Source organism: Epinephelus lanceolatus, chromosome 19, assembly GCF_041903045.1.
Source record: "Epinephelus lanceolatus isolate andai-2023 chromosome 19, ASM4190304v1, whole genome shotgun sequence".
In the NCBI taxonomy this organism is placed as follows: domain Eukaryota; kingdom Metazoa; phylum Chordata; class Actinopteri; order Perciformes; family Serranidae; genus Epinephelus; species Epinephelus lanceolatus.
The window spans coordinates 845,426-867,821 of NC_135752.1; the positions used below are offsets into that span (position 1 = coordinate 845,426).

Sequence of the window (22,396 nt, forward strand, 5' to 3'; positions counted from 1 at the left end):
CTCGGAAGAGCTGACGGAGGTGGCTGGGGAGAGGACTGTCTGGGCTTCTTTGCTGAGGCTGCTGCCCCCGCGACCCGGACCCGGATAAGCGGAGGACGACGAGACGAGACACTAAATACTTAAAAATAAAAAAACTGCAAACAATTTTCCATTCCAGGCATTTCAGGCCCACTACCCCACCCCACACCCCCACTGGGGCCCTGGATAATCAGTCACACTTTTTCCCCAATACGACACTCCTGGATGAATCTCTTTGCTAACTGAAGGTCCACCATGTGTTCATTAAATTTAAACTTTAGCCAGCCACCCTGTCATTGTCCACTCTCAGCACAAGCCTTCATGACAGGGAGGACATCTGCATACTTTTGGCCACATTCTGATAATACTATACATTGCAACAGTTATTACACACCTTATAACAGTAGATGCTACCCATAGGATTGGCCGATATAGAGTTTTGATGAAAAAACTATTCTGTGTAATTGAAACAACAGACTTTGACCAAAACAAAGACTAGATAACGTGTTATATTGGTAATTGTCCTTTTTGTGCTGGTTTATAGATTCAGCCATTTCTTGAGACCAGCTGTTGTATCCAATTGTTTATACGTTCGGTAGGAGTAACAATAAAAGTAAGTTTCAAAATACAGTCCATTGTTGTTACATGGAGAAACAAACCAACTGATGAATTTAGTAGTCAAGAAAATCACAGATGCAATCATTCTGTTCATATAGTCATCCCAAGAAATCGACTGGCAGGCCAGTTCCGGCCCAGGGGCCATTCATTTGACACCCCTGCTCTAAACATTTCTGATGCACAGAAAGTTTTTGCTGATAAGCCACAAGACATCCATCCCCATTAACTACTGTGGCCATAAAGAGTTCCAGGGATGATGCTTTTCTGTAGGACGATGCAGAAGTTAGCTTTGCAATGATTGCCTCATCAAAAAGCCTATGCGATTTTTCTGTTGAATTTTGGATTGCTGCAGAAAATTAGCTCTGGCAAACAAAAGATTATGAAAAGTATTTACATTCTTTGTTCCACAAGATTTTTTTTTTCACAAATGAACACCGCTTCATGATTACTGAAGACTTAATGCAATCGACAGAAGTAAAAAGCTAGCGTTATAAACAAACCACACCACAGTCACTTAAAGTCGCCACCACAACAAGGCTTTAAAGCCATGTTCAACTTATTTGCAACCACCATTTTAGACACATAAAAGCCCCACAATTTACAACAGGGTATTTACTGGCATATTTTATGTCATAGAACAAACTGTGAATTTCTCTTCAGCTTGTGTAAACGAATTCACCCATTAGCAAAAACCTTTGTGTGATTCCTTTATTAACAAGTGAGGGCCAAATAGTATTGTTTTAAGGTTTGACCAGGTATCTTTGTTATAGATTTTTAGAAAAAGAAAGTGCAATTATCACATATTTTACAGTGAAACAAAGATTTTTGCAGCAATTTAATTATTATCAAAAGACCTTTCCCATTCACTAAATTATATTATTGAGAAAGGAACTAAATATTTTTCTTGAAATGCACATTTTATGACCATTATGCAATGAAAATGTATTTACCCTACTTTGAATTCCTCCATGACAGGGTGGAAATATTTGCAGTATGCTTGAACATTGTCTGCAGCAATGGCATATGGTAGTTAGGACAGGCCCCAGTGCATATTTTTAGGGACCTCGGCTGAAGGACGTTTTTTATTCTTTATTCTTTATTCTTTCTTCCGCTGTCTCTTTGAATCCCAATTTGACCCCCTAAACATGCTCAAAAACTCACCAAAATTGTCGAAAAAATTTGATAAAATGAAAAAGTAGACCCCAAAAGTGCCAAAATGGGCACTCTAGCGCCACCTAGACACACTAAAATGGATCAAACCAAAACTGGCTTATTCGTCTCATCGAGACCTACAAATCAGGCATTGACACCCCTGACCTAAATCCAACAGTAAATGAGCTGTATGCCCTTTCAAAGTAAGATTTCCCCTCAAAAATGCTCTTTCTTCAAAAAATATCTCCTCCAACAACGTTTATCGTATCGGCTTCAAACACGCACACATTACAGGCCAACTCCTGCTAAATGGATCTTCTGTGTAACTTTTTCATCACTCGAACGGTTTGGATTTTATGGGCTCTTACAGGTGACGTGTTACAATACCTCCTGACAATTTTCACGGCACCTAGACACACTAAAATGGCCGCTGCGGCACGTAGGAATGTCATAGAATGACAAAACCAAAACTGGCTTGTTCGCCTCATCAAGACCTACAAATCACGTGCTTACATCCCTGACCTAAATACAACAGGAAATGAGCTAGTGCCTCTGAAAGTAACATGAGCAAATGTGGAGAAATTGTCAGCTGTGACCTAGACCTGATCCACCAGCGATCAAGATCAAATTTTTGACTCCATAAACATGAAAACCTATATGTCTGCATTCAGGACGAGTGCCTCTCTCTGCTGGTATGCTCAGATTAACGATTGGACCCACGGTTTGGGAATTAAAGGGAGGAGTTCGACACATTTTAAAACCATCTCAATCTGCCTTAAAATGGCCACTGCAACCCGTACGAATGTCGTAGAAAGATCAAACCAAAACTGGCTTGTTCTTCTCTTTGAGACCTACAAATCACTCTCTGACACCCCTGACCTAAACCCAATAGGAAGTGAGCTATTTGCCCTTTCAAAGTAAGATTTCGCCTCAAAAATGCTCTTTTTCAAACTTTTTCAAAAAATACCTTCTCCTACACCATTTATCGTATGAGCTTCAAACATGCACACATAACAGGCCAACTCCTGCTGAACAGATCTTCTGAAGAACTTTGTCATTACTTGAACGGTTTGGATTTTATGGGCTCTTAAAGGTGATGTGCCACAAAACCTCCTGAATGTCTTCACACCACCTAGACACACTACAATGGCCCACCATTTATCGTATCAGCTTCCACTCGCACACATCACAGGCCAACTTCTGCTGAACAGATCTGTGTATAACTTTGTCATGATTCAAATGGTTTGGATTTTATGCCCTCTTAAGGGTGATGTGACACAAAACCTCCTGATAATCTTCGTGCCACCTAGCCACACTAAAGTGGCCACTGCGGCCCGTAGGAATGTCGTACAGAGATCAAACCAAAACTGGCTTGTTTGCCTCATCAAGACCTACAAATCATGCGCTGACACCCCTGACCTAAATCCAACAGGAAGTGAGCTAGGGCCTCTGAAAGTAACACGTGCAAATGTGGAGAAATTGTCAGCTGTGAGCTAGAGTGGAGAGGGGTCTAAAATCGTTGAAAACGTTTGTCTTTAACTGTCTATGTGAGCTGGAGGCCGAAAAGGCGTGAGCCCGAGGTCCCGCCCAATGCTGCTTGCAGCTTTAATTATTATTATTATTCAGAAATGTCTTCCTGTGAGATGGTACATCATAGAGACATGCCATTTTCACCAGTGATTGGAAGTTGTGTGCAAATGGTGCTCAAGAAATATAATGCCAACAGGCTAGATGGTGGTGCTATAATTAAGGTCAAGGAAAATTTGGTTTTGAAAGGCCACCACTGTCTCACCATATGTCAGATTGACTTGAAACTCGACACATATGGTCAGGTGAAGGGGCTCTATGAAAGCCTTATGCCTGGTACACACTACACAACATTTCTGTCCATTCTGACAGTGACTATGTCACATTACGCAATTGTGGAGTCATAAGATAGTGCCATGACTTGGCCGAAGACATGACACACTACACGATGGTCCACACTAATCATCCCCTGTCATCTTTCACGACATGATGTCAACGGGTTGTTCTTGTCCTATTTTTATTACTTTTACTATTATTTCAGTCACGGTGTCTGTTCATGTCCCAGCTGAAATGTTGCCACCAGATGCCAGGAGCTACATTTGAAGTACCATATGAAAACATGCAAGTCACTGAATCCTATTTAGAAAATGGAGGGATTCTCTCAACCGAGGTTATAAGTGGCTTTTAATTTGAAAGAGATACAGGAAGTGTTGAGTTTGAAATGACAGCGCGATGCATTGACTTTATCAAGGCAAACAGGAGCGGATCAAAAGTAAAAATATAAAAATACAAAGGGAATAATAAATAACTGCCCGTTTATAATATTGTCTGTTTCAAATGAAGTGAACTGCAGTTGTGGTAAGTAAAAGCCACTATTTTTTTTTATTACTTGTCACTATGTCCATCTCCATTATGAAGAAGTAACATTGTTTGCTAGCTTGATGCTAATGGCAGTACTCAGCGGGTTGACAAAGTGCCTCTGCTGTTTCACACCATAATTTTTCCCTTTTTTCTCTGTTGTGGTAACATCCCTAGAGGAAATGTCAAAAACCCCGGGATGTTGTTGTCGTACAGTTGTCAACAGCAGCAGATCGCTCTGTGTCCCTACTGGTCAAAGTGACGGCTCAAACATACTAGACTTTATGTTGGAATGTCGTGAGGCGTCCCAGACGTGGTGTCGATTGGCGTCTACTATGACACACTACATGAGGTTAAACGATGGATTATCGTGTACGACACTCATTGTCTCATTGTCAAATGAGACAGTGAGTACAAACTACAAAACTTGTAGCAACATAAGTAACTGAATCATACCCTGAAAGTTTGATTCAAATCGACCGATAGGGGGCACTAAACATGCAGAAAGTTGATCTCATAATCAGCCATAGACATTTGTACAAAATTAGGTTTGCATCATCGAGGCTCATTTCTCAGTCGATGCACAAAATTTGAAAATTATTGCATAACAGGTGTTTGGCTTATTGCAATAAATTTAAATTGCAAGACATTTCACATTCCAAACTTAAAAAAAATCATAATAAATGACTAGTATGTCCTACACAGCTGAAATGTTTTCAGCACATCCACTGAATTCTGACTTTTTTTTTTTTTTTTAAAAAGTCTTCATCTAAATGCAAGCACCATTGAAGAAACATTCTTTGGATACTAGATGTCATATGTTTCAAATAGTGTTCAGATTGGTTTAACGGTTATCTCACAATGATATATATCATCTTAATTTCTCCTGTATGCACTACATTTTCTATTTCATCTAATTTTTTACCAAATGTCTCCAAAATATTAGACAATATACCTAAAATCAACAGAATGATGTGAGATTTTTTTTTCGAAATTTTACCACCAACGCTTTAACTGTTATTGATATCTCATTGCTTTTTTAAGATATTGACCAGTGAACTTTAAAGGGGGCGTGGCTCAGCAAATGACTCCACAACGTTTGGGCCAATCATCACAAACCTTGCAAGGAATGTCTGAAGAGGTACCAGGAACATAACTCAAAAGTTTTATTATATGACCAGTAGGGGGCACCACAAATACAAAAAATGGGCACGCAATAGCACAAATCACACTAAAAATCAGAAATTGATCGTTCAATCATTACAAAACTTGCAGGGTATGTTTTTACTGGTTTTGACTTGTTTTACTGGTTTTATTGGTTTTAATGGTTTTCATTATTTTAATTTTTTAAATGATTTTGTGTCTTTTATCTTTTAGCGGTCCATTTCTGCTCTCAGCTATTATTTTATTCTTACTCTTATGGCTTTATCTTTTATAATTTTATATTGTTTTTAACTAGTTTTACTGATTACTTGATGGCTGTAACTATTTGATTACTTTTTGCTCTGCGAAGCACATTGTGCTTCCACCTGGAACGAAATGTGCTATATAAATAAAGTTTTGCTTGCTATGTTGAATAATAATTATCAACCATGTTTATTTAATTATTTTTAATTATTAAATTTGGTCAATAGGGAGCACCCCAAGTTACAAACAAGTGCAGTGGCCTTTCACATGATTTGGCCACAATCAGTGTGGGTTTGTTCAAACATCACCAGACTTGGTGAACTTTTTTAATTAAGCCATTAAAGCATGTCACCAAATTTTTTTTGCAGTTGACAAATAGTAAGTGACAGTGCTTCCAAAGAAAAGCGTGGCCCAGTAGAGATTTGGACATAAATGAATGACCATCTGTCTGACTGTCATAAAACCTACTGTTTATATTCAATGCAGGCATCCTAAACTGTCAAAGGTCTTGATTCTACCCAGCTTTCGAGTTTTAAATGTCCATGCTGGCTTGAACCCTGGAACTGCCCTTGCAGCTATATTCTATAGTTTATTTGAGGTGTTATAATTTACATATAACATATAACTTTATTGTAGATAGATTGCTACTGAGTCTTTCATACACACAAAAAAGAAATCATAATGGAGATGGGTTTGCCTTTATGAAGGCATAGGAGCTGGCCCCACTTTATTAATTTAACATACGTTCTTCTTTTAACTTGGGTGTATTTCAAAGGTATTTCTGAGTTACAAAAGCCTGTTCTATGGCCAACACACTGTTGGAGGGCCCACTCTCTCTACAGGCCCCAGCGCCCCATAGGCCCCAGCGCAAAAGCACTGCCTGCACTGTCCATATTTACGCCCCTGGTCTGAAGGTAATTTATAAAAAGTGCTTGAGTTTGACCAACATGCATTTCTAACAGCCTATGGTCTACTTAATACAATGAACAGTAAATCTCAGCTATTCATTTTGGAAATTGTAAAGTTTCAAAGGCACCTTGTGAGGATTTTCTTTGGTTATTTTGTTACAAGGTGCTTCTTATTACTTATTCTCTTATCAGTCCACTATTTGATGAGTTTGGAATGAGAACAAACTGGACATCTGTGCCAAGACTTCCTCTTACGTGTTGGTAATCTCTGAAAATAGATGTCTGTATGTAATAGTTGTCAGATGATAGCCGGTGGGCTCCAAGATTGCAGTTTGGCCAATGCCTTCCACCTCTTTACTGTACATGGACTGGGTTCCTGCCGCTTAAATGTGAGTGGTCAGTACAATACGGACTACGAATAGAAACCAGAATATTTCCAAAAACAAATCTTATCTCCTGTCCTGCAGATTCTGCACACATATTCAGAAATTGTTTATGGAGATTAAAGTTGGTGTGTAAATTTGAGAGTCATTTTAGAAAGTTAGAAAGGAGGTAGGAGACATCAATATGAAAGTTGTCCAGTGCAAAGGGACACCTGAAACTGTTCCTGATGTTAGTCCATTTGTTGTTTGGTTCAGATGGAGCTGTCTGACATGGCTTCACATGCTGGTCTTACCTTGGCCAGCCTCGTCCAGAGAGGGCAGGAGCTGGTCGAGAAGCTCCACATCCTAAAGGTGGACCGCCAAGAGTTTGCCTGCATCAAGTTCCTCATCCTCTTTAACCCAGGTTAGTGACAACTGATGCTTTTTATCCATTAAGTATCAAATTGGTAAAAAAAAATGAAAAAAATGAAAAAAGGTCTTGGAGTTCCAAACAGATTTAATGGATTATTTGTAAATTATTCCACAAGTGTATTTAAGCCAAGGGACCTTTCAATATCTAATAATGCAAACAGCAATCAATCAATCAATCAATTAAATGATGATGATCAATTAATTAAATCTAGTGAAATGTAATCTGTAAGTTCCTTTAATTTGTGTGTTTAAAACAGTGTAAAAAAAATAACTATATGTCTATGAAGGGAGGCATTTATATCTGTCGCCGAGCGTGTGTTGTCCCACACATCTAACACACACACATGCCCATAGCTACAAGGAGCTTCTCACAGGATGCTGATTGGTCTGAAGCTCTGGTGGTTCGGACACAAAGGCATTACTTAATGCCTGATGAGAAGGACTTTCAGGTGATCATGTGATCCTTGTGTGACTGCGTGATATGAGAATCAAGCTGCCGTGTAAGCTAATGTGATTGAGGACCGAACAAGAACAGTGTATACATACTTCCACATGGAACTACCAAGTTGTGAACTGAAATTGCTTTCTATTAGCTAACAGTTTTTTTTATGCCTCTGCACCAGCGATAGCCACAGCCAGAGGCATGTTATTTTCACATTAGTCTGTCCATTCCATGCTTGTGAACACTATATCTCAAGAACGCCACAAGGGAATTTCTTCAAATTTGGCACAAATGTTCATTTGGAGTTAACGGTGAATTGGGTCATTTTTGGTGGTCATAGGTCACTTTGATCTTGTTTGTCTCATTCTCATGAACACAATATCTCAAGAACGCTTTGAGGGAATTTCTTCAAATTTGGTCAGTATGACCTCAAAAATATGTTTTTGGCTCAAGAATTCATATGCTAATTATGACAAAACTTCACACAAATGTCAAATAGAATAAAATAATGAAGTGGTGACATTTTATATCCAAAAGGTCAAAGGTCAGCTTCACATCATAATGTTCTGCATATAATACTTATTCAGCGTCATATCTCAAGAACAGAAGGGGAGACATTTGGTCAGACACTGAATTGGTGACTTTAATCTTGAGTGTCCATCTTGAAACTGTGCTGATTGTATAGCTCTTCTGTGTTGCTGGGGTGAAGATGTGTGTGAAGCATCCATGTTTTCACAGACATAGATGTAAACTGTAAGAGAAACCTGACTGTTGTGCGAAGGCATACAACTACGGGGCAGTAATTCCAATTGTTTTGTTGTTGTTGTTGTTGTTGTTGTTGTTGTTGTTGCAGTTGCAGTTTGGTAGGTTTTTGAAACAAAACTACCAGTTTAGGTTTAGGAAGAAATCATTATTTGGATTAGAATAGTCTGTTTCACAACATGAACCCCGTTTTGTGGTAGAGGGCACTAAAGGCTAACTTCCGCCATGTGCATTTTCCTACAACACTTGTAAGGTGCCACCAGTTGCCATGCTACGTTTTTTTACAAGTTGTCATTCTTAACCTGGCAGACGCTTGTCAGAGGGCACAGTTTGATGCAGTAGCCAGGTAGCGTATGAAATGTAAGCTACTGAGAGTGAGGGTTGGACAGGTGAATCATTCAAATACAATGCTTGCATTTTATGTCACTTTCAGGGGGCACACAAAATGTTTCTGAGGGCCTTCATTGGCCCACAGCCTGCACTGCGTCGAACTATGGACGAGAAAAAAAAACAGAGTCTAAAGCCCAGTTGAGACCAAAGATTTGCAACAAGATGAAACTGTTGTAGAACGTTGCAGAGAAAAGTTGCAGCAGTGTGAACTGGCTGGTCTGAGCTCGACTCAAGCCGGCTGACAGTGTCACCTGCATCTCAGCTGGTCAAATCACCGGCGACTGGTTTAAGAATGTAAAGCACGTCTCCTGCTACAACAGCCAGTCGGCTTGTAGTGAAATCTGCTGGTGAAAATGACCGCAGACGGCATGTTCGCTTGCTGTGGCAGGTGCCGCTGAGCCCTCAGTTTCTGCTGCTGCTCGCTGTACTGTATATGTGTATGCACCGCCCACACACACACACACACACACACACACACACACACACACACATACACACACACACACAAACACACATACATGCATTCTCACTGACTGATTAATTGGTGCAAGTTACATATAATATTGTGGCCTATTTATTATGAATACAGTCCATCTGATGCTCGTTTTGTTACTGTTTTTCACCGTTTCATCACTACCGCAAATGCAACTGTAGCCAGTATCTCACTATCACTGTCCTCATTCATATTTTAAAGAAGCTACAAATTGTATTCAGCCACAAAATAAGCCTGAAAACATGGAAATCAGAACAAAGTACAGAGAGTTGTTGGATGGAGATGATACACTGTCTGATCTAGTTGCATTGGTGTGAATCGACAGGTTTTTAGAGCGTTGCAGAAAGGTTCATTGCAAATAGTTGCCTGTTTCAGCTCGTCTCATTGCAAATGTTTGGTCTGAACTAGGCTTTCCTAGATCACCTGCTGCACCCTCTCCCTACCATCTTCATGTGGAGGGTACACCACATTGAGTGCTGTCCAAACCAACTAGTGAGGATTGGACGTGGAATTTTAAACTCTTCCAACAGCGAGCCTGCACAGATGCTGACTTACTGACCATGTTCACTGCCGTATTGTGTGCATCATGGAAGACTCGCCTTACAAATGAATTTCTGAGACTAACCCTACAAACTTAACCTGTTCAAACCAGGTAGACATTTATAGGCCTATTGTCATACAGATGCTAACATCTTAAAGGCTACATTGTATAAAGGATAAAGTATATCCTTCTCTAGTCTCTAGAAAACGGTCATGTTCACTTGATTGTAGTGCTGTATATTTACAACTGTTACAAAAGCCAAGCAGCTTTTAAACATCAGAGTAAAAAGCCAAAAGATGTTTACAAAAAAAGAAAAAGCTTAGATGTTAGTTTTATTTCTCTTTATTTATTTGTTTGTTTATCGTGTTATTTATTTCCCTGTGGTTACAAAAAGCTATATTTCTATTTTTCACTGCAGAGAGTGAAATTTGTCCCAAAGGTTGCAGCTGTATTATACCCTACACCTTAGTGAATGGTGCTTCATTCATCTATGAAGATAACTACAAACAGAGTTAGGCCCAATCCCAATTCCTATCTTGACCCTCAATCTTAATTTTCAAGCTCAACCCTCAATCTCACTAGCCCTCAAAACCAAGTGTTAAGGGCTATCTTGTGACTTAAAATGGGACACCCCTAAAAGGCAAATACGTCTTAAGACTGTCGGGGGCAGCAATATGCCAAAACTCCGTCCAGTCTGTCAATTTTTTCCAACACTTTATTTCAATTCTTGTACAAAACAAGCAGTGACAGACATGAACAGAACAAATATGCCAGGGTTAAGAGAAAAGAAAAAGAAATAAAATAAAAAAATAGATAAATAAAAAAGTTCAGCTGCTCAAACAATTAAATTGTTTACATATTTTCAGAGTCTTTATAGCTTTGGAGTTTGTGGAGTGCTGAATGGTTTCTAAGTATTGCTGCGTTTCATTCATAAAAATTTTGAACAAGAGTTTTCTGTTACAAAATTTTCTCTTATGAATATGGAATTTCGCTAAGATAATAAATAGATTAATGATATAGAATTGTTTTTGTTTTGAAATGCTGACATCATAAAATTCAAACAGCACATCTTTGTACAGTAGTGAAAATAGAACATACATGTTGCAACGAATATACTCGACAAAGCAAAAAGTGACAGTATAGAGGCAGCTCCAAAACAAATGTACAGTTACCAAACAATAATCTTCGACAACGCACTCTGCAGCTGTGCTGACTTCATATTGAAACAGAATGCTTGATCATTAGGGGAACAGCTGCCGTTGTGATCGAGAATTATGTTATGAATATGAACAGTTCACAAGTTACAAAATATTCACTCCCATAGGTTTTTTGGAGCCTGCTTGCTTTTTGTAAACTTGTCTTCATTGGTGGCCCTGAAATGAATCAGGGCTTGTGTTTTGTCTGGTGGCCCTGAAATGGAACAGAGATAACAACATTACTTTCTTTTATTTTTTAGGGCTACCTGTCAGATATTTATTAAGTTATTAGTTTAGTTTCATGTAGTATTGTAAGTATTATCACAATGAATACTGTAGTCAACATCCAGCAGAACTGGTGAGGCTGTTTACACAGTCACACAAGTGTTATCTGGTGACTTTCATCCATGTTAACGTTTCACTATTTGGGTTAGAAGTTGATATTCAACCAAATAACCTGTACCACAACAACCGACGTAACTTATTCAGCGGAAAGTCACCAGATAATACAACCACTAATAGGGATGCACCAAAATGAAAATTTGTGGCCGAAGCCGAATATTATTAAACGCTTGGCCAAATACCGAATACCAAGTACCGAATATCATTGTTTAGTTTTTCATTAGTTTTTGCAGATGAACCCCCTCCAGATTAGTGTTGTCACGGTACCAAAATTGGGACCCACTGTGCGATACCATGGAAAATACCATGGTTCTGAGTAGTATCACAATACCACAGCGAAAATGAGGCAGATGTGCCTTTTGTCATTTATAAAAAGATAAATCACTTTTCTATAATACATCAATGATATTTCAATGGAATAAATTACTTATTGACTTATTCATACTTCAGAAACAGCATCAATCAGTGATTAACATAGGGGGGATCAAAATAAAATAAAATAAATAAATAAAATAAAAATCAACCAGCCACCCTCCTCCCCTGACAGTCCCTTCATAAGTAAAGAACAGTCCCTAAAGTGTGGTGAGGTTTGTGAGCCGTTACTGCCAGAAAGAGAGAAATGTGAACGGCTCGTTTCTCCTCTGACACGTCACATACCTGTGTTCGGCTGGCTCGGCTGTTCAGGTACTTCTGGGCAGTCATGACACCAAGAAGAGGATATTATTGGAACCGACTTATCCGTCGCCGGTAAGCCGATGGCCGCCGTAATTGACAGGAATACATGACTGTCTGTCTGTGACCCCCGTTCAACCCACAATCGGTGGGATTCGCGTTTCGTTTCTGCTGCTGGTTGAAATCTGTAGGCTGCTCGCACAGCGTGATTTAAGCCTATTTTGCTCGCTCAAAACTATTTTTAGTCACAAATGCGAGTGCCGTGACGGACGGATCGCCACACTACCGACATTTTATTCCTCCCGTCACGGCACGCCGTTTGATTGCGTTATCAAAACACGCCGCTATTATTCGGCCTTGCTTTTAACTTATTCCACCAAATACCGAATGTGTGTTTTTTTTTGCAATATTCGGCCGAATATATTCGGTTACCGAATATTCGGTGCATCCCTTATCACTAACGTTAAGCTGCAGCTGTAACATTACCAGCTGCAGACTCTACAGCTACAGGAGATGACACTGTCCGGTCATCTTACAAAAATGTAGATGAAAACATTTCACGTATATTAAAACAACTTAACAACTACATTATCACTGAGAAAAATGACTTTTTGTAACTGAATGACAGCATACTCGGTTATCAGAGAACCGGGGTTACGTGCGGCGGGGCAGGCAAGCCGTCGCCCATGACCAAAAATATGTGTGTTACGCTACAAAGAGGTCTATAATCCATAAAATGACGTTAAACTAAGATAATGCAATGGTTATCATAATTTTAATACAACTATTAACGAGGAAAATACTCATTGATAACTCTGCTTCCTTACGCTTGTCGCCATCATCTTGCATTGACTGAATCGTCTGTACTCGGCCGTGTTCGGCTGAGCTCGGCGGATGATACGCAAAGGATTCTGGGATAGCACTTATTGCCAAGGCTGGTCCTGGAAAATCTTAAAAGTGAGGGCCATACAGCCCTTATTCTTGACCCTCAACTCAACACTCTGAGAATTGGGACAGCACTAGCACTTCACGGGAGCGCGGATTTTTGAGACTGAGGGTTAAGATTGAGGGTTAAGACAGGAATTGGGATTGGGCCTTACAGTCCATGACAGAATAGGAGTGGGTAGGGTCTGGTTTTGGAGAGGCTTCTAATGTAGTTCCTCAGCCATAGCTGTCAAATACTATGTCCCTCCTCTTGAAGTAGTACTCTCTGATGGCCCAGGAACCATGAAGATGAAACCTGCATTATTTATTATTTTTTAAACAGCTGTTTCAACCTATGTACAGCTTCAGTTATGATGACTAGTGACATCTAGTGCTTGAGATACAACAAGTGAAGAGGACAATTTGTTTTTGTTAACTATTTGTTTCAAAAAATTATTTTTGGTCAAAAAGCAGCTGTCTAGATAACTCAAGCTGTAACTGTTGTGGTTCCAGGAATGTTATTATTATAGAGCTGTGATGCTAGTTACAGATGAAGAAGAACAATTTAACAGGAGTGGTAGGCTACTTCTGATATGAAAATGTTTGACAACTTTTGCTCTGTGTAAATTCATTGGTTGTTGCTTTCCCTATGCTCCACCAACCAGATGTGACACCACTCGAAGACCATCAGTTAATAGAGAGTGTGCAGGAGCAGGTTGAAGGAGCCCTGCTCGAGTACACACTGTGCACATCCTCTCACCCTCCTGGACACTTTGCTCATCTGCTGCTTTGTTTGTCTGAGTTACGCTGTCTCAGCTCCTTCGCCGAAGACTACCTGTATTGCAAACACCTGAGTGGTGAGGTGCCCTGCAACAACCTGCTCACTGAGATGCTCCATGCCAAGCACAGCTGGGCGTGAAGACTCAGAGCCTCTTCAATTTTCTTCACATTAGCATACAAAGGCATTAAGTTCTGATCAGTGTCTAATACAATGAGATTACACTTGATATTTTTTGTGCTTTAAAACTGAATTTTAGTAATAAGTTATACAATAAAACTAGATTGGAAATGGAAAAATGTGATTTGTATTCATTGCGACTGCAAGCACTGAGGAGCGTTAAGTAGCAGTGTGTAGGGTTTAGTGGTATCTAGCCATGAGGACTGCAGATTGCAGCCAGCTGAAAGGTCTCCCATGTGCCAAGTGTGAAATCCCAGTTAGGACTCCTTCCGTGTTCGCTGTTCAGGAGGTTTTTAACCAGGAGACAAATTATCTGCAGGGGTATGGAGCTACATTAGGGTCAAATGTTTTGTACTTGAAAAAATAAAATTTGAAACTGAAAATTCATGTGTTGATCTTGAATTTTGAAAAATACAACAATGTATTCAAAATAAAAATAAGTATATGAAACGTTTTTTCAGGTGAAATATAATTTTGATTCACTTTGGTAATTCTTTTGAATGAATAATTTATTTTCACTTTTCACTTCCATATATATTTTAACATTTGAGGTCTTATTTTTTCAGTTATGTTTTATCTTTTCAGATTCAGATCTTATTTTTTTCACTTACAAATCTTTTTTTTCCACTTTTAGATCTTTTTTTTTCAGTTTCAAATCTATTTTTGTTCAAATCGGTTTTTTGAGTTTCAGACTTTTGACCCTGATATGGCGTGGGGGGCGCGGCATCAACTGAGAGGGGTGTGGAATCATGAGTGACAGTGCCTTCAGGGAACGTAGGAACTAAAAAAATTCCAACTCAACACTTATATACACCATATTCATGTGACTGGCAGTGTAAAAATTGATGCCAGTGACAAACTTCCATTTAGAAATCTGTTTTAGACAGTACTGAGCACCAATTGCGGTATAAGAGTGATAAATTATGCCAGATTTTGCAGTTCAACAGCCACAATTTAAGTGCTGATATGTCCGATATCCACATAGCACTGTGAACACAGCGTAGTGTCCGTTTTGCTTGTGATGATGGCGTCCGGTCGGTCGGGTCAATCTGCTGGAGCCCATACATCCAGCACACAGGTGAGAAATGTTAACTAAGTTTTGGGAAATCATAACAAATATTACGCTGCGTTCACAGTGCTATGTGGAAATCGGACATATCAGCACTTAAAATGTGGCTGTTGAACTGCAAAATCTGGCATAATTTATCACTCTTATATCGCAATTGGTGCTCAGTACTGTCTAAAACAGATTTCTAAATGGAAGTTTGTCACTGGCATCAATTTCTACACTGCCAATCACAGACCATGATGGGGCATTTGCATGAGGTCCCAAAGACCACGGATGTTAGTGCATACAGCATGAGGTCCCACAAACCATGATAGTGCATTTGCATGAGGCCCCGAAGACCATGTAAATGAGTGAGCAGCATGATAAGGCGAACAAGGTAAATGGAAATGAACCAGTAGAACTGCAATAATTCACGGCCAACTTGAATAAATGGGTACAGCAGAATATATCCCAGGACCAGCAGATAGAGAATCAGCAGATAGAAATTGTGATTATATAACCAAAATGGAATATTCATGGGTGATGCATGATTGAGGATTATAAAAATATAGGTGAGCAGTAGCGGATGAGCAGGTGTTCGTGCATGCAGCATGTAGTTAGAGGGCCACAGATGACTGAGCAAACGGCATGAGAACGCGTAGAGCATGGGTATTGAGGGAACGTGGGATAAATGACAGCCATCCTAACCAAACTGAGGCAGACGGAATTGGAAACATGAACGAGTGCAAGGAACATAAGACTGAACAACAAGCAAATTTCAGGTCAGCAATGATGCCATAGCAATAAGATAACCAAACAGAAATGGCAAATGGCTGAAGCATGACTGTGGCTCCATCAAATATAAAGGTGGGCAATAGGACAAACCATAACTGGGATTTGATTGAAGGTAGCAGAAGAGGAAACTACGAAAAGACCACCACCAGCTATCTGAATGACTTAGTGAGAATTTGGGATGCAGAAATTTGATTTATGAAACGGTGCTAAAATGGAACCATACCTAGCTCCCCCCAAAAATCAGTGGGTACTTGCTACCCGCTCAAAAATTCTGCCCTGGCAGTTATCGTGGCAGTTGAGATTATGATGATTGACATAGGGTCACCAATGGCCAGAACAGCTTGAAAAGGTCAGATGGCCATGCTACTGGTTTTATTTGGTAGAATTACATAGTTAGGTGTTTGTGTTTGCCCAGGTTTAGCGTGAGTAGGGGAGAGTCTGCCAGCCGCGAGGCTACTTAATGCAATTTAAAATGCCCTAGCTTGTGCTAAACATTAACATGATGCATTTGTGTCTTGAACCAGTCATGTTTAGCAGCACTCCAAGGGGCCCCGCTGCTGACTAGTGTGTTTGAGGAGTAACATTGTGCTGCTGCATGTTTTCAAAAGAGGATAATATCCCTGTCTTTGTATGTTATTTTATTTTATTTATTTATTTATTTTTTTTATTTAAATTGCTTGTGACATCTCGAACGTGGCTTAACTTGCGACCCTGTAAATAAAGAGATTAATTAATTAATTTATTTATTTTCTTCCTCCCTGTCTTGCTCAGCCTTAATAGATATTACCAACACTGATTGGGAAATGCAAAGCTAGATGCATCTATCTCAACAATAAGTGGATCAAGATTATTGCCCAATTAGATGTAGTGGATCCTATGATAAAGCCCTACCACTGAACTGGACAAGTGTCACTAAAAGGATTAGATTGCATGGGCATCTTTGAGTGTATGTTGACCGGCTACATTTCCCCTGTAGGCAGTCGACGAATGATGCTCTGGATCACTGCTAAATACGAACGGAGCGTCATGGCGCAAAGATGCCATGTGCATGAGAGGGCGATCACATGGCTACTTGCTGAGCTCAAATGAGTTAACGACTACTATGCATGTCCTTAAAAAGCATGAAAACGGGAAAAGATCGGGCTGATTAGAGGCTGCCCTGCATACTGCTCTGCATGACGGGGATTGAGGCATGTTCCAGGCCCGATTCATGGATGACCTCATGAATGGTGAATCTGTGATGGATATAATTGTGAAGGACAGCTCGAATTACATTAGACCATTTACGACTGGGAACTGTGATTACCAGAACTGATCAGTGTGCATACCACTGAACTGCAGACAGACTGGAAACATGACAATTATAAAATAGCACAAGGGTTGAGAAAATGGCCTGGAGCGCCGCCTGGACGGAGCTGCTATCGCAAGGACCTCTTTAATAGAATAGAATAGAATAGAGCAAACCAGATGATTGAGTCCCAGCCGTCATGACCACGATGTGTGGTTCAAAACATCGTCACTTCTGGGTGAAATAAATCTCACTAAACAGGAGCCCTGCAGTGCTTACTGCCCCTTTCTTAACGTGCCAATGGCTGCTTCTGTATTACTGTGCATATGATAATAATAATAATAATAATAATAATAATAATAATAATAATGATAATAATAATACATTGTATTTGGAGGCACCTTTCAAGACACCCAAGGTCACCTACAGAGCATGGAAGAAAAAGATCAGTAAGACATCACTGAAGCAAAACATCAACATAAGAACAAGTGTAGTGCACAGTGTCCAGTTAGAGTGAATATGCCAGTTTGAACAGGTGGGTTTTGAGTTGGGATTTAAATGATGTGATGGAGTCTGACTGTCTTATGTGTGTGTGGGGAGGGGGGGGGGCTTCCAGAGTCTGGGTGCTGTGGCTGAAGGCTCAGGCACCCATGGTACTGAGGCGTGAGGTGGGGATAATGAGGAGTCCGGCAAAGGTTGGGCGGAGGGTGCGGGAGGGGGTGTTCCTGAAGGAGGTCACAGAGGTAAGTGTGAGAGCACGTGCATACACACGCATGCAAACAAAGCTGTGTTTCCTGAAAGAAAGGGAATGTGAGTAAATACGAGTGCTACGATGATGCGTTTTTAATTGATTGTGCTAGAAGTATATTCTCAGTCACCTGTAAAAAACCCACACTGGAGAATCGCTGAAGGGCTTATGATTTGAAATGATACAGGAAGTGTGGTAAGATAGCGGCCTGATGAAGAGGGAAAAGTTGCTTATCTTAAAGCGAATATGATTGAGAACAGAGGGCATAGTGTGCCTGCTTAATATGCTTACTTTGATGAAACCCAGTGAGCCGAAAATCGAGGCCTGCTGCTATTACAGTATTACAGTAATTGTTTCCCCATTTAAACGCGGGCAACCGCCGGCTCTCTTGCCGTGAGGGATTCGGGAGCTCCAGGGCTGGAGAGGCTTGAGGCAGAATGAAGCACTGGTTCGGGGTGGACACCGGCTGCAAGTAGAGACCAGTCAGCTGAGAGTGGTGGCCGCTCCATGTGGAGGCCTGTGGTGATGAGGACGATGACGAGGCGGAGGTTGAAGCATATCCAGGGACTGAAGCAAGGTGTGGGTGGAAGCTTGGCTGGAGTAACGGGGGACTGCGCATGGCAATACGGTTGTACGTATGCAATGTGTCCCGAAGAAACAAATCATGTTACGTGTAGTTTGGGCCCACATCTTAAATCCGTACACGACACTGAGCTCGAGACTCATGAAGGAAATGGAGGCAGAAGACGCGCATTGACAATATGACTTATAAGATTCAATATTAGATTTGTGTGCCCTAGCCCATGCAGTATTACATTCATGCAGTATATCTGCCGGGTCGGATGTGAACCAGGGATTATTATGTCCTTTGATTCGAAATGTACGGAGAGGGGCATGTTTATTTTACAAAACCAATGAAATTTTTACAAAAATAATCCCAAGCTAATTCAATGTCATCAAACAGAGCAATTCTATCCCAATAAAAATTAAAGCTGCAAGCAGCTGTGACCGGGCCCTCGCTCTCCCGCGCCACCGTGGGGGGCCAGCAGCACGCATCACTGAAGCGGTTATGTGCAAACTCAGAGTAAGTTAACCCTGACGTGGTGTGACGTTTCATCTTCGTACTCCAAGAAAACCCCTATGGGGATGGTTTTTTTTGAAAATTTCAAGGGGGGCTATAGAGGCATTTTGTCCCCCCCATGGGCGACGCCCCTATCAGATGTATGAGCTCGCCATTCTTGACCTGTGTATCAATTTTGTGAAGATATGATGTCGCTGAAGCCATCAAAAAGCCAAACATATTTGGTGGCGAGGGCGGCGTCATAGCCGCCACACTCCTTGACATAGAGAAAAGCTTTTAATAACAGTTGATCAGCATGGTCTCAGGGGCTGAGGCTGCCGAGCAACCAGGGGCTGCGGGGAGACCCAGAGCAGGCATGGACTGGTGGTGTAAATGTGGGGCTTACTGGCCACTTTATTAGGTACACCTGTGCAATCTAATACAATCCAATACAACAGCTCTGCCACACATTGTACGTTTACAAAGCTTTTACTTTTTCAGCTTTTGTCAGAAAGGTGATTATTCTACTTTATTATTGAGGTCATAGTGGGTGGTGTTGGTGTACTGGAGTGCAATAGATTTGAAAGTGTTCCTAATATTTGTCCCCTTCAATTAGACAACATTAGGAGGCCACCTCAGTACACCACCACCATTCACTATGACCTCAATAATAAAGTAGAGTCACCACTTTCTAGACGATGTCAACAATAACCGAAAATTTATAAGCTTCAGGGTAAAAATCATGGTATAGTCGTTCTACTGGATTGCATTAGATTACACAGGTGTATTTCCTCAAATAGTAGCCGGAGCCACTATTTGAAAATACAAATACTGTATTTTTTTTTTAATTGAAACAACAGAAATATTTATGTAAACTTGTCTTTACAGTAAAATTTATTTTTTCTAGTATTACAAATAAAGTACTGTATTATTTACAGTAACAAACTTTACTTCTTCATCTTCTAACCGCTTCATCCTCTTGAGGGTCGCGGGGGGGGGCTGGAGCCTATCCCAGCTGACATCGGGTGAGAGGCAGGGTTCACCCTGGACAGGTCGCCAGACTATCACAGGGCTGACACATAGAGACAAACAACCATTCACGCTCACATTCACACCTACGGACAATTTAGAGTTATCAATTAACCTAGTCCCCAATCTGCATGTCTTTGGACTGTGGGAGGAAGCCGGAGTGCCCGGAGAGAACCCACGCTGACACGGGGAGAAGATGCAAACTCCACACAGAAGGGCTCCCACGCCCAGGATCGAACTGGCAACCCTCTTGCTGTGAGGTGAGAGTGCTAACCACCACACCACCGTGCCTTCCCAAACTTTACTTTAACAGTAAAAATAGTTTTTGGTGTTTTTGTAAATCACCAATATTTACTATTTACTACACCACAGTGTTCTAGTTGTCCTGCCTTGAAACAGCGAATCATCTCATCCTCTGTCCCATCTGCAGCCACCGTGATGCCACACACCTTACAAGACAACATGCCACAAATTAATTTGAAAACTAAGCTACATTCATAATTATGACTTTTTATCTCACATTTTTGATTAGGAATGGCGATTTTTTTCCATTACTGGCGAAAATGGGCTTCCATAGATAAAAAGATGGTTACGGTAAAAATATCAGTGCCAGAGGCGGTCCTGGCTAGTTTTACGCCCTGGGCGAACCATGCCTCGGCGCCCCCATACCCCCCCCCCCCCCCCCCCCCCCCCCACCTCTCCCCGCCCCCCACGGTACGATACCAGTGAAAGTATCACGGTTCTGAGTAGTATCACGAAACCACGGCAAGAATGAGGCAGATGTGCCTTTTGTCATTTATAAAAAGATCACTTTTCTGTAATACATCACTGATATTTCAATGGAATAAATTACTTACTGACTTATTCATACTTCAAAAACAGCATCAATAAGTGATTAACCCTATGGGCCCTAGGCGTTTTTGGGGTATTTTTACTGCCTTTACTCTTAAGCTCATATCACAGTCATTATAAAGGCTACATACACATGCTATATCTTGTTTTTTTTTTCAGGACAATGTGGGCTAACCAGATCATTTTATGTCCTTCTATGTGCCTGTATTTTATATAAATTTTTATATCAATAAAAAAAACAAATCCGTGTGACTAAATTCTTACATTTTTACATGTATCTCACCATAGCAAGTTGGAAGTAGACATATTCTGCCATATATGAAGAGGGGAGACTCTCTGGAATCTGGCAATATAAGAACCATGATGGTGGGACATTCTGTCACTTCACAGCTGTCCAAAACATGTGGTTTGTGCCAGGCGGACATGATTGCCAGTATTTTTTCATTATTGCAAGAAATTCCATTGACTCATTCACAAGTCAAAAATGTGTTTTATCTGAAAGAAACATGCAATATTTACATCTAAGATCATAGAAAAATAGTCAACCAAGTGCAGTGATGTCCTCCAAGATAATATTTGCCACTTTGTTTGCAGTTAAAAAAAAAAGGGCATTGGGGGGGGACGTGTCCCCCTCAATGTATATGGTGACTACGGCCCTGTCATGCATGCATAATTAGGCTACAGTTGTCTGGGTGCGCAAAGATAAATTGTGCTGGTCTTGTCATACAAAGTTTGATGGAGTGTCAAATGGACAATATGGAGATATTTGCATCTTGAAAGCTGGACTACAAATGTGGATAGACAGGGAGAAACACACACAAGCCTAAGACGTGGTAAGATACGATATTCCTCACTATATGAAGTGACTGATAACAAGATCTGTATAATGGATTGTAAAGAAATTCGTCAGCTTTTTATTTTGTAGACAATTAATCTGTATTTATAGCGTGATGGGATGACTATGATATCACTGGAAAGCTCTGCTTTCATGTGCGTGGCATTTCTGTGCGACCCTGCATTTGCGAGTAATCCATCCAACAGTAATGTGTGTGCAGAGCTGTATGAAAGCTCTGTTATACATCATTTTAGTGTAATTTTATCATTTTTTTTCGCTATAAAAACACTGAACTACCGAAAAGTGGCCTTGGCCTTGTCGGAAAGCTACAATTCCGCTGTTTCACGTGATATGCGTGGCTTCTTGCTATGACGCAGGGTCGCGGAGAAAATCAATAGAGAAGAACAGGTGTGAATTTGGACGCGCTATGCGTCGCTCGGACCCATAGGGTAGGGGGGATCAAAATAAAATCAAAAAATAAAATAAAAATCAACCAGCCACCCTCCTCCCCTGACAAGTAACGAACAGTCCCTAAAGTGCAGTGAGGTTTGTGGGCCATTACTGACACAAAGAGAGAAATGTGAATGGCTTGTTTGTCCTCTGACACGCCACATACCTGTGTGCCGCCACTGCTCGGTTAGTCTGAGCGGGCGGAAGTTCGCTGCATAGCTCAGCCTCT

The 22,396-nt window shown here is 40.7% G+C and overlaps 1 protein-coding gene across 1 annotated transcript in view; it reads left to right on the top strand.

The window, feature by feature from the left end:
- LOC117269422 (nuclear receptor subfamily 5 group A member 2) overlaps positions 1-14,391 on the top strand; it is a 57,957-nt gene extending 43,566 nt beyond the window's left edge. The window contains exons 6-7 of the mRNA XM_033646422.2: positions 7,127-7,274; positions 13,770-14,391. Of these exons, the coding sequence (XP_033502313.1) occupies positions 7,127-7,274; positions 13,770-14,023 (402 nt within the window). The 3' untranslated portion in view covers positions 14,024-14,391. The remainder of the gene's footprint in view (positions 1-7,126; positions 7,275-13,769) is intronic.
- Positions 14,392-22,396: the final 8,005 nt, after the last annotated feature.